Here is a 13240-nt window from a genome sequence, read left to right on the forward strand (position 1 = left end):
GACCAGTAAATAAAGCTATGAAAGATGTGATTTGTGGCAGGCCTATACGCATGCTCAATATATCTTTGTCTCTGGAATATGGCTTGTGCTGACTTATGCCAGTCTGTTCTTTTACCACAATTAGACATTTTTTTTCCCCTATTTGTGTTGCTTTCATTTTATATCCTTTATGCCATTGGTGCCTGTCATTTAGGAAATGGCAACAGAGTGCATCATGGAAGCTGAATGAGGACTGCAGTCAAGGAGTTCCTCCTGAAACAAAATGTGCCACAACTTTTTGTCAGAACATGATTTGAATCATTATTCATATGAAACCTCTGTTGAAATAAAACTTGGAATTGAAACTTCAAATTATTCTGGTTGTCAGTTCTGAAAAACAGCTTGATGACACCTCCTGACTGCACTGGATGCTATTCAGTGACAGAATTTTTACTGCAACCAGTAAGCAAGTTACTGAGTGACCTAGTATCTCATAGCAGCTCCTTCTTCCATCTTCTTTATTTCTTTCTGGTCATGTGTCATGGTTTGAGCCTGGCGCAATGCCAGTGCCCCCATGAAAATCCTTCCTCCCTGGTGTCTGCTGTGAGATGTGATCAGAAATAGAGCAAAGCAGGCTCCAGCTTAGGAATAAAAGAGAAAAACTTTATTAACCTACAACTGTAAAAGAAACACACAGAACTCCGGATGAAAACCTTCCAAAAACATTCCTCCTGCCCCCACCAAATTTCCAATCCATTCACCCCTCAGATCACCCATTCTCAGTCCAGCACCACCCTTCAGATAATGAATTCTCAGTTCTTCAAGAAGAGAGGAGTCCCTCTTGTACCACAGGCCTCCCTCGGATACACAGCTGAAACCTCCTGTGTTTCCATGTCACACGTGGCACCGCCTGGAGATCATTTTGCCATCGTGACATCTTCCTTCCATGCCCAGTGCTCTCACCACTGCACGTGGACCAGAGCTACTTCTAGGGTTTTCCTTTTTAAAGGGTGCTTTGCTCAGTCCCAAAAAGAGCACAGTCTCTCACTTTTGGGACACCTGTCCCCTCGAGATTTCACCCCCTGGGGCCGAGGGGTCTCAAGAACAGAGATGATCTTCCTCTTTTTCTTTCCTGAAGAGAGAGGGCACCACCACCACCCTCCTCACCCATCGTCTCTGTTCACGCACTCCTTCACATCCCATCACTGCACTCTCTTGGCTCCAAGCCATTGCCTCCCCCTAGAATGCAGTCTCTGTGTCACGGGGAAAAAATGGTTCTGTCCATGGCCATACAAGTCCAGCCAAATGCCACTCCATCACCTCCTCCCACCTAAGATTCTTTTCAGCTTCTCTCGTGGCCCATCTCTCTTATCTCATCTCTGTCTCTCTTCTCATTCAACTCCAGGAGGAATCAGCATTTGCAAGGTTTCCAGCATCCAAGAAAAGGGTTAAAAATCTCAGGCTCTGCCTGTCCAGAACTCCCACGGCTGCCCAGCTGGGCACCTCACCACAATCCCCCTCCTTTCCTTCACACCGGCCGTGCTATCAAATTTCAAGGTGGCACAGGCACAGACACCAGCTCTGTCTCTCTCTCTCTCTCTCTCTCTCTCTCTCTCTCTCTGTCTCTCTCTCTCGCCCGAAGCCTCTCAGGGTTCCTCCACCCTTCCATCTTGCAGGGGCCCTCACCTCCCTTCTCTGTCCCAGGCCCGGCCTACCTCAGTCAGGCCCGTGGCCTCCCCTTCCCCACCCAGCTCGGAGCCGGCCAGCGGAGGCTGATCTCTCCTTCACGCGTTCTCACCTTTTAACCCCCCTGTGTTCTCAGAGGTGTATCCATGTCCTCAGTGGCCACACCAGGTGCCAATATTCAAATCTGAGCGCCTATTGGTTTGACCACAGCATCCCAAAAAACTCACTTCCTCTCAAACCACGACATCATGTAACACCAATGTATGTGAAATAAGCTTTTCCCTTTGCTCCTTCTTGTTTATGCTGGGTGGTGCTGCCCTGCAGATGAATTTTCTGTAGGAATTTGGGGATTTTTATTTGGGGATTTATTCTGTTTCAGACCAGCTAGTCCTGGTGAGATGGCACTGTTCACATTTTTGTTTTCTCTTCTCCCCAGTGATCTGTGTTTTATTGATGCTGCTGGACCTTAGTGACCTTCTTTCAGCACATCAGGGTATAAAGATGTGCATGTTCCATAGCTGTGTCCTTAACAGTGGTCAGAGACCTCTGCTTATGTAATTTCTCCTTCCTTTTCCCCACATTGCTACCATTGCTGGTCTCACTGTAGAATCATAGAATCTTCAGGGTTGGAAGAGACCTTTGAGATCATCCATTCTGGCTGTAAACTTGGCATTGCCAGGGTAACCCCTAAACCACTAAACCATCATGCAGTGCCATATCCAGACCCCTCTTAAAAAAGTCTGGGGCTCAACCACCTCCCTGCACAACCTATTCCAATGCCTGACCACCTGTACAGTGATTTTTTTTTCTAATATCTAAACTGAATCTCCTCTGTTCCAGTTTAAGGCCATTACCTCTGGTGCTTTCATTGCAGGCACAGCAGGAGAAACTGGCCCTCACCTCACTGCAAACTCCTTTCAGGGAGAGGTAGAGAGTGATGAGGTCTCCTGTGAGCTTCCTCTTCTGCAGGCTAAACAATTCCAGCTCCCTCAGCTGTTCCATAATACATGTTTTCTAGACCTTTCAGGAGCCTTGTTGCTCTTCTCTGGACAGGCTCCAGCACATCAATGCCCTTGTTAATGCGAGAGTTCCAGAACGAAACACAGGACTCAAAGTGCAGCCTCACCAGTGCTAAGTACAGTGGATGAGCACTTCCCTTGTCCTGCTGGCCACACTGTTCTTGATACAGGCCCAGATGCCATTGACCTTCTTGGCCACCTGGGCACACTGCTGGCTCATACTGAGCCAGCTGTCAGCCAGCACTCTCAAGTCCATTTCTGTCAAACAGCTCTTGAGCCACTCCTCCCCCAGCCTGTAGCACTGCCTGGGGTTGCTGTGACCCGAGGGTAGGACCTGGCACCTCCCCTTCTTGAACCTCCTGCAATTGTCCTTAGTCCATTGGTCCAGTCTGTCCAGCTCTCTCTGTAGACCCTTCCTACCCTCACACAGATCAATACTTCCACCCAACTTAGTGTCATCTAGTCATTTTTTTACTCATCCAAGATTTTAACCACGATGCTCTCAAGGTCCTCAATCCCATGTTCTGGAGCTGGTGAGACACTGGGAGTACAAATATTCTCCAGACTCCAGCACTGATTACTGCTGCTGTACGCTGTATGACCATTTTTGTTTCCAAATGTAAATAGATGCATGTGACACAGCAGTGACATGTCTCACATAATGACATGTTTATCAAAAGCCCCAGACAATGTGCTCTGATTCATGGAAGCTAAACATTATTGCTGCTAAAGCCACACTGTCTTAAAACATTGTTCACTGTTTGAGTCAGTTACTGTGTGACCACAGACCGATCTCAGTCCAGCAAAGGTTTATCCAGTGTGGTCCTCTTCCCATGGGTACAAACTCAGTGCAGACGCTGTACTTGTCCCCAGGGAACCTGGTGGGTGATATCACAACTCTCTCCCAAAGAAAGGATTTGGATTTAAGGGAAGTTGTGGCACCTGGGAAGATCTCACCTTGCAGAAAGGATTCAGCAGGAGTGTGTGGCAGTCTCAAAGCTGAGAGGTGGCTTCTTCAGGTTTGTTCACTGCTGATGCCAGTCCTCTGGATAATGGAATGTGTGTGCAGGTGGTGTAGGATCCCAGTCCTGAATGTGGTGAGTATCTTGAATCCAGGATTTTGTTCAAGCCATTGTGGTTTGGTTAAGGTATGTTGAGTATTTTCGTTCAGAAGGCTGGCAGAAGCCATAATGACACTGAATTCTTTTTTTGCTACAGAGATTGCATAACACTTATCATTGTGAAATGTGTTATTGTGAGAAGTGAGTCAAGCATACAGAAAGTAATCCTGTGGAAGTCCACCCGTCACCCACATACCAACTCACTCTGTATAAAAACAAGGCTGCGTGTAACCACCAATAACAATAAACACTTCTTTGAGGGTAGTGCAGAAAAAACCCTTTCGTTACCTGACTGCTGAGTCAGAACCACAGAAGGTAAGAAACTTGGGTGCCAGATACAAGTGATTTTTGTGCACATGCAGCTTTAGCTTCAAGATTTCTGCCGGAGTGATCTGTGGATATAAGAAAGCACATTGCAGTAGGCAAAATCTAGAAATTGTGTGTCCAGTTCACGGCGGTCTTCCTACAGAGACCTTTGGGCACCAGAGATCTTTGGGGTTTGGTTATTGAGTAGTGGGTGTGCTGATGGTTCTGCTCAGACAACCAGCCTTCCCCACAGCTCCCCCCTAGGATATGTGGCAGCCCCCAAAGTCCCTGCTACTCTGACCTGTGCTGTGCTGTGCTGAGCTGGGGTGGCACAGGTATTACCCGTGCTGGGACCTACCTCTCCCAGTACCTCATGCCCTTGAGTTTGGGCAGGAATGTGTCCATGCTGGTCTCTGCTGAGATTTCCCAAAGTTATTTTCCTTCAGGGACCCAGGCTTGCCTTGAACTGTGTTACTACAGCAATACTATGCCTGATTTTTTGGTATATCTGGTAAGTAACATGTTTTTTCAGCTGCAGCACAGGTGGGGACTTCTCAGTGGCTTCATTGCGTTGCTGTGAGGCAGAATTTCTCAATGCTGGCAGCTCTCTAGCCTTTGATGCTGAGTCTTTCCGGGCAGGGTGATTACATGGGTGTCATCTTTTAGCTACCCTTGGCAATTCCCAGCTTTTGTGCAAGACTTCCTCTTTATAAAGCCCACTGCCTTTGCCTGCCTGCCACATCCTCTTGGGTGACTTCCAGGCTCCAGACATGGGGCTTCCTAAAACTTGTGCCTCTGTTGTGCTTTTGGTGCTATCTGCTCTGGAGGCCTGTACCCTGAACACAGATGTTGCAGCCATCTGTGAGCACAATGACATTTTATAATCATAGACTTGATGAAGTGTTGGCTTCTCCTGAGGAGGCCTTGGTGCTGATGGAGAAGAATCATTCTTTTGGGTGACACTACAAAGTGAAGAGAAAGATTTTTCAAGGAAGAAGAAGGATTTTTTTTTCATTTCTTCTAAGTGGTAAATGACAAATCAGGTTATGCTCCTTTACCCTCACTAAAGTACCACAGGTCTTAACTAAGGTTTTTCTAGGGATCATCTAAAACTCTAGTAGCAATATTCTATTTACAAAATACTATGCTAGAAATTTATTTCCATGAGAAAAAATGCTGCTTTCCATAAGTAATTTCAAGTCCCTTACTGTACAAAAACTTCCTTTTGAAAAGACCATACTAAAGAAAAAATTGTATTGTCAAATTCTTTCTCACAAAACAAGCAAGTCTGTTAGCTCTAGGCAGAGAGGTCAGCACAATTCAAGGGAGGGTTTATACTGCAGTGTGAGCTTGGTGGGGAGGCCATTGGTGGGGAGGCCATTCTCAAGGCACCCACTTGAACTCTAATAAGCCATTGGACAAAAGCAGGAGGTATGGCGAGACTATGTCTCACAAACATCACTGAATTGTCTGCCCTCTGGAGGGCTGCACCCCACACAGGTGGTCTGTCTTCAGCCGTGGCAGAAGTTTTCACTGATGGCAGCCATGTGCAGTAAGGTGATATGGAGTAGTGTATCCTTACCAAGGGAGTCCAGGATTACCCCAAGATGGGTTCAAAAGCATGGACAGGGATGTGCAAATGAAATGTGCAAGTGCTCCTTCCGATGAACCCCTTGTAGAGTAACATGGCTTCTGAAAGTTCTCTTAGCCTTTTGTTCTACTTTTATTTACAACCTTCCTATATTGGAAGCAAAATCAAATTCCCAGAAAAGATTCTTTGTCTTTTTTGCAGAAATCTTTCAGATTACTCAACAGAAGATTATTGCCAAAGCAAACCTATTGGTCTTTACTCCTCCTCTTTCTCTCTAGTTTATATTCCCCACTCTGACCCAGGAGCTGGGAGGCTGCACCATGCTCCCTTCCCAGGCTCTCCTGCCCGCTGTGGTGTTTGCACTCACAGCCCTTCGGGCCCTTGCCTCCGACACCTTCCTGGCAGCCGTCTACGAGCACGCCGTCATCCTGCCACCTGCCACCCAGGAGCCCGTTCCTCCCAGAGATGCTTTGGCCCTGATGAACAAAAACATGGATGTCTTGGAAGGGGCCATCAAGGAAGCTGCCCAGCAGGTAGGAGGGCTACCGTGAGGGTTGTGCCTCAGTGTTTTCTGCTCCTGCTGAGCCTCCTGCTTGTCTGTTGATGGTGCCCTTTACACGGAGCCTGTTGTGACAGGGTGCCCACATCATTGTGACTCCTGAAGACGGCATCTATGGCTGGCAATTCACAAGAGAATCCATCTACCCCTACCTGGAGGATATCCCTGATCCCGTGGTGAATTGGATTCCCTGCACTGACCCCTCAAGGTGATTTCTTCTGCAATGGTTTAGGTGATTGCAGCCTTTTATCTCATGGAGTCTTGAGCAGCTCACACTAAATTACTAAGAACTTCTAATTCTTTCTAAAAATTCACAAGTACTGTAGAAGTTGGATGCATCAAAAAGAGTTCTTAATTAAATGGTAATGGGAATATGTCAGGTAAAAGCATTGAGACAGTTTTACTTGGAAAAGGACAAAAATGAGGATGTTTTAGGCAAAATAATTATTTTAAAAACATGCACAACTTTATTGATTCAGATCACTTGTGAAAACCTTTTGTAAGTAGAAACTATTTTATAATCATGGAACTGCTTAGATTAGACAAACTGATTCAGTCCTCAGGTGGCTGAGTGATTTCTAAACCAAATTGCACAAAATATTAATCTAGATCTGAAAGAAATATCTTTTGGAAATCCAGCCACTTGCATATCTGCTGTGTTACACATAGAGGTGGTCCCAATGTGTGTCAGCTGGGGACAAAGACTGAGTTCATGTCTAAGCTAAGCTTCTATGTTCTCTTCTGAGGCCTTATGAAGCTATATTTCAGGAGTCCTCAGCTCTGTAAATGCTGTATCCGCTTTTTACTAAAGGCATATGGACAACAATTATTAAAAAAGGTTAAAATTTTCTTCTGACTCAGGGCTTGCAGCTGCTTGATAATTTGCTTTTAAGCTATTTAAAATTTATGTCTCTATACTGATTTATTCTTGTCTTTGATTTCTGAAGCTCTTCACATCTTTGTATGCTGGAAATTCTATCCACACAGAAAATAACATTGTAAAGGATACAGGAAAGGAGAACACAGGGAGGCCATTTTTTAAAGATAAAAGAGACTGGCAATTTAAAATGATGCTGTGAACAGAGAAAAAAATGAACAAAACCTATTATTTGATCTATTGCTTTTCAGCATCTGGGGATGTGCAGTTAATGGAGTAGTAATTCTGAATGGATTGCTTTTACATGGGGCCCTTAAAATTCTAATAGACTTTTTTTTTCCTCCACTAAAAATGCAACAGATTTGGTCCAAGACCAGTGCAGGAACGGCTCAGCTGCATGGCCAGAAATAACTCCATCTATGTGGTTGCAAATATCGGGGACAAGAAGCCGTGTGACTCCAGCGATCCCAGCTGCCCCAGGGATGGACGGTACCAGTACAATACGGACGTCGTCTTTGACACACAGGGGAAACTGGTGGCTCGGTACCATAAGGTAAGGAAATGCTTCAGCATCAACCTCTAATTTATTATCAATGAATTTTTCAGCTCTCTGGCACCAATTTCAGATGGTTTATACAATAATTTTACCTTATTATAAAGTGACAACCAATCCAGGATGATTTGATGATCCTGTGACCAGAAGGAAAACAAAGTAATTGCTTGACAAGTCAGGCAAATTATTCCCAGGAGCACTGCAGCTGCAGAGTTCATGCCAGCTGCCAAACACTTGAGAGCTACATTTATGACAGTAAATGGTAAGAAAACAGTGACAGAAATTTCCATACTCGGTAAACATTAGCTTTTCCTTGATACATTTGTAGCTAACCTAGACAGTTCTTTCACAGGGGGTATCTTGGCCCTTGGTCTTGGAGTTAAGCAGCTAACACTGGATGGGCATTGCTGTCAGGAGGTAGATGGGGCACAGCCACCCCATTTTGGGGGGGGAGGGTCAGCTGGATGGATACCAACCAGCTGTGCCAGGCAGCTGAGGTACCTCCACTCCCACTTCTGCATTAAAGCCTGTCTCAGATGGAAAATTTGTTCATAATCTTGCCTTATTTTCAGTTTCTAATATGCCATTTTCTTCACCTGCAGTACAATCTCTTTAGAAGTGAAACTCAGTTTGATTATCCAAAAGAGCCAGAAGCTGTCACCTTTGAGACTCCTTTTGGGAAATTTGGCATCTTCACTTGCTTTGACATCCTTTTCTATGAGCCTGCCGTGGTCCTGGTGAGCAAGATGCAGGTGGACACCGTGCTCTTCCCAACAGCTTGGATGAATGTCCTGCCCTTTCTGACTGCAATTGAGTTTCACTCTGCCTGGGCTATGGGCATGCGTGTTAATTTACTTTTAGCAAATACTCACAACACCACCAAGGCAATGACAGGTGAGTTGCATTCAGGAAATCGTTCCCAGATTCAGAAGCAGGCAGAAATGTTTTAGACGTAGTGAAGTCTCTGAAAAACAGTGTTTTAATTGGACTAAAGGTCTTTATGATTTGGTACTGAATGCAACAAGCAACTTCAGGTAAAAGAATGTTGAATGTTCTGAAAAAGGTAAAAATAGAAAAAAATAGAAATTAAGACATTAGACAATTCTAAAAATAGAAAAATAGACATTAAGTTTTGATAACTTAAAAGTAAAATTTTATTTCAGAAAATAGCACAAAATTTCACTTAAATATTCAGTCTCTCATCTAGAGGCAGCATTTTCTGTTTAAAATTCAATCAACAGTTAAATGGAGAAAAAATATTTTAATTAGATCCTAGTAATGTAAAAACAAAAGGAGAATTCCACTCGTATACTGAATAAAACATTCTCTTTTTTCTTTTGGCTGCTGAAGGCTTACAGATATTATGTTTTGCTTTGCTCTGAAAATATATTTACTATTTTTTTTTCTGTTAACTGAGAAAAGGATGTAGCTGCATCGTTACTCTTCCCTGAATCAAAGTGAAAACTACAAAGGAACATTTTTGCCTGCCCTAAATAGACTGAGTTTAGGCCACAGCCCTGTGTGTCCTTCAGTGAAACATGACTACCCCTATCATTGCCTCTTTTGTCAAATATGCCACTCTGAGAGCTATGATTTATTTCTAAATGAACCGAAGTTTTAACACTAGGATGGGTATTTCAGCTTTTCACTGCTTTAAAATTATTCCAAAGCCTCTCCATAACAGATTGAATGAAAACAGTATCACTGAAAAGCCATGCCAGTGTGGTGTGGGGGGTGACTGGCGCCCCTGCCAAGCCGTGCTGTGTGGTGCTGGCTAACGGAGGGCTGGTGGTGTCCCTGGCAGGCAGTGGGCTGTTCACACCAGAAGGACCTGCTGCCTACCACTACGACAGTGACACTGAGGAGGGACGTCTCCTGCTTGCAGAATTGAGTGCACACCCCCGTCTTTCCCCCACCTACCCCCCTGCCATCAACTGGAGTTTGTATGCCACAAGCATCAAGAAATTTCCTGGAGAAAACGACACTTTCTCAGGAACTGTCCGGAAGGATATATTCACTTTCAGAGAACTCAGGCACAAGGATGGAAATTACACTGTTTGCCAAGGAGACCTTTGCTGTCATCTGGTCTACCAGATGTCAAACAAGACGAGAGATGAAATTTATGTCCTGGGTGCATTTGATGGGCTTCACGGTTCTCTCATAAAATACCATTGGCAGGTAATTGCATGTTTATTAGAGGTGAGTGCAGCCACATGCCAACCACGTAAAAACATTTGTCCATTACTGCATCCTGGGAACTTTTCTTGCTACCAAATCCAGCTCGTGGTTGCTGAAATCTTAGTGGCGTTTTGCCTTTCTGTCTCCTCCTCCCCACAGATCTGCACTCTGCTCAAGTGCCCCAGCACAAGCCTGAGCACATGTGGGCAGCCCGTGGAGACGGCTCAGACCAAGTTTGAGATGTTCTCCCTCAGTGGCACGTTTGGCACCAGCTACGTCTTCCCAGAAGTGCTGTACAGTGGGGTGCAGCTGGCCCCCGGGGAGTTCGAGGTAATGGGACACCCTGGAGCTGTTTGTTCCAAGGTTTCTCATGCTGTGGGGCTGAAAATTGATCTGGCAGCAAAGTCCCATCCAAGAACTGCTTTCTTTAGTTCTGCTGACAGGAACCCAAGGGGATCAATTTAAATAAGGGGATTGAATCAATCCAGCAAATCTGCCTTCCCACTTCAGATCATAAATGAAGAAACCACAGCTTTCAATGAGCTATTTTCTACAGGTTTCTTTTAGGAGAAAAAAAATATATACTCTGAGAAATTGTCCAAACAAGAAAAATTACTTAGAAGGATCATGTGTAAGAGCAGAGATTCTCTGCAGTTAAAAATGTTAAAAGTGATTTTGAGGGGTTTGTGGGGTTTATTTTTTTATTTGGCAGTTCATATTTTATTTTTGCCAAGAGATGTTTTCATTCATTAACCTTAGATTAGTTTTATGCAATAGGCTAGATGAAATCATAATTGATTTGGAAGAAGTATTTAACAGCTTACAAGAGACAATTAAGACAGTGAGAAAGACCTGAAAAATTTTAAGGGAAACAAGGGTGATTTTTTTACAAAGCAGGAAATTGAAAAGCATTGTTCACCTTTCATACTGGTTTTTGAATGAGACTTCTGTAAAAATAGGCACATCAAAGAATTTATTGGTATGCTAAAAATATGATAGTGGTCTAATTTTAAAACAATAGACTGTATTTTCTTAACAAATACATGCTTACCTCTTGTCACAGGGGCAAAAAAATGTTGTTACAGGTGTTCACAGTTGGTGAACAGTGATTTCAAGTTGATATGTAAAAAGGAACTAAGAAAAGCTACATATAGCCAGTAGCCTGAAATTCTCTATTTCCATCTGAAAATTGTTATGGAGTCTACAAATCAAAAAATGTTTCAAGTGTGTCCTAGATGTGCATATAACCTTTGTTGCCTTGTATGAGTAACTAAAGAGAATCTAACAAATTAGTTGTTCTCACTCTCACCTTCTTATGAGGTGGAGAAAATGGTCTTTATTTCCAAAGACGGAGGAAGGTTTAAGGATTTCTGGGTCCAAGGAAGTGTGGGACGGCTGTAATGGGGAAGCTGTGGCAGACCCAGAGAGAATTTTGTTTTCTTTCCCTCTCAAGACGGTTTTTAAAATGTTGCATCAAAATATTCAGCATCTAAGGTCTATTCTTTCTGTACTATGCAGTATTGCTACTCTGTTAGGTGACTATTAGTGCCATTCTTTCCCTTTTCTGCCAGGTGCTCCGTGACGGGCGTTTGAAAAGCAAGAATGGCATGTCGAAACCGCTCATAACAGCGACACTTTTTGGAAGGCTTTATGAGAAGGACCAGCCACATCCTCTGCGAATTTCCCTGTAAAGTGTCTCCTTAGGAGTTACACACTCACCAGAGACAGGAGGGGAGTTTCCTCCTGAGCCATAGCAGTTATCTTGTATGATTCTTTTTCTGCAATATTGCACTTCTGCTCAGCAGCTGTGGCAGTTGGGCTTATTTGGGAGAAAGTGTTGTGTTCACCCTGCTGTGCATGCCTTTTTAATAGGGCTTGAGCCAGTGCAATTATTTTTTAGTATGCATGATCTTCACATGAACCTTTTCATCAGAATTCTTTTTCCCCCAAAATATCATATAGATTGCTAGGATTACAGTAGAAAGAAGACTGATACCAAAACCTATGAAATGTGGTTTGCCATTTTGTTGGAGAATAAATTCTCTCCAGTAAAGCCTCTCTGTCCCTTTTGCCCCTTCCTGTTTTTCAGACCGTATGATCATTAAGTTTCTGCATTTTTCAGCCTTACAGCCGAAACACCATAGCCTTCCTAACACTCAATGAGCCCTGGCCCCTTTCTGACCAAGGTACTGTACAATAAAGAGAATGCCAGATTTGAAATTTTCTTGGGTGCAATCTTAAAGAGAGAAAGTGGTCCTCCGCAACCCATCCAGGTGTTGGGTCTGGCTAAGACAAGATAAAGCACATCCAATTCTGCAGTGCCTCTGATCTTGCACCTCTTTGTACGTGGGAGATGGGTGTTGGGTCCAGGGCACTTCACATCCAACTTACCATGTACAACACAGTACTCCAACACCTTCTCCTGGGTATATGGATAATTTCTTCAAAACTGTTAAGATATATGAAACAGGCAATCTTTTAGCACCTGAAACATATTTCACCCTGTAGCATGAGAAATGGGCCTTATTTTGGATTTCTAGCAATGAGATATCAAACTTGGCAGCCCTGGGCCTCATTTCTGCCTATCATGTTATGGAGCCAATGAGCTTTGTTTGCATCCAGTATGCTTGGAGTTGTCTCTGCCTCCACACTTATCCCATAGCATTTTACATCTACTGCCGTTCTTAGAGCCTGCACCAAGGTTAGCACTGAGCTGTGCTAAAGGTGGCATGTAAGAAACACTCTGTGACTTCCCACCTCACTCACACCTATGTATGTTATCCAGAAGTTGTTAAAATTACATGATTTCTGTTTTGCCCCATGCTGCAGCTTCTCAGTGTGCAACTTTAGGGGCTTTTTCTAGGAGTATTTTAATCCTGGAAATAAAACACTTGAACACTTGACTCAATGGGATTAATGTACTACTTGGTAGCAGTTACTCAAAACGGACAGGGATTCTAAGTTGTGCTTGCTGGTTCCTTGTTCAGCACCTCACAAATGAACACAAAAATCTCTCACATATTACTTGCTGGCATTTCTGAAGTTCTGGGTACTTCCCAGGTACATGCAGAGCTGACTGTCTTGGGTTGTCAGAGCTTGACACAGGTAGGATACAGTAAATATTGCCAGTTAAATACAGGATATCAGGAAAGGACTCTCATATCTCATCCATTAGCAGTGCAGAATTCCAGGATTCCTTTAAAATTATACTAAAAGCAAATTTGAAATATGGCTCATATGCAGTTTTTCAGGTGTACTGCACAACTTTTCTCTCCCTGAGAGGGTTCCAAGGATACCATACAATGAACTGCTGAGGAGTTTATTAAACTCTTTCTGATTTCTGATGACAAAGCAAGAATTTGGACAAGCAG

At 43.8% G+C, this 13240-nt stretch overlaps 1 protein-coding gene across 3 annotated transcripts; it reads left to right on the plus strand.

Moving 5' to 3' along the window:
- The first annotated feature begins 1795 nt into the window (after window positions 1-1795).
- On the plus strand, window positions 1796-12772 carry LOC103820609 (pantetheinase-like). 3 transcript variants are annotated; one of them, XM_050972435.1, is made up of 9 exons: window positions 1796-3781; window positions 3903-4120; window positions 5981-6235; window positions 6339-6469; window positions 7499-7691; window positions 8294-8585; window positions 9496-9869; window positions 10029-10199; window positions 11441-12772. In XM_050972435.1, the coding sequence occupies exons 3-9, from the start codon at window positions 6023-6025 to the stop codon at window positions 11558-11560; spliced, it is 1494 nt and encodes a 497-aa protein (XP_050828392.1). In that variant the 5' UTR covers window positions 1796-3781; window positions 3903-4120; window positions 5981-6022; the 3' UTR covers window positions 11561-12772. The 3 variants fall into 3 exon arrangements, with proteins under 3 accessions (XP_050828392.1, XP_030091862.2, XP_030091863.2); XM_030236002.2 differs by having other exon boundaries at window positions 1796-4120; XM_030236003.2 differs by having other exon boundaries at window positions 1796-4120; window positions 9577-9869.
- Window positions 12773-13240: the final 468 nt, after the last annotated feature.

Source organism: Serinus canaria, chromosome 3 (genome assembly GCF_022539315.1).
Source record: "Serinus canaria isolate serCan28SL12 chromosome 3, serCan2020, whole genome shotgun sequence".
NCBI classification, from domain to species: Eukaryota; Metazoa; Chordata; class Aves; order Passeriformes; family Fringillidae; genus Serinus; species Serinus canaria.

What these genes read in the sequence shown, in the direction of transcription:
- LOC103820609 (XM_030236002.2), top strand. Translation starts at nt 6,023, where the DNA reads ATGCTCCCTTCCCAGGCTCTCCTGCCCGCTGTGGTGTTTGCACTCACA. An exon ending in TGGTGGCTCGGTACCATAAG is followed by an intron (nt 7,692 to 8,293) that starts GTAAGGAAATGC and finishes CTTCACCTGCAG; the next exon opens with TACAATCTCTTTAGAAGTGA. An exon ending in TCATAAAATACCATTGGCAG is followed by an intron (nt 9,870 to 10,028) that starts GTAATTGCATGT and finishes TCCTCCCCACAG; the next exon opens with ATCTGCACTCTGCTCAAGTG.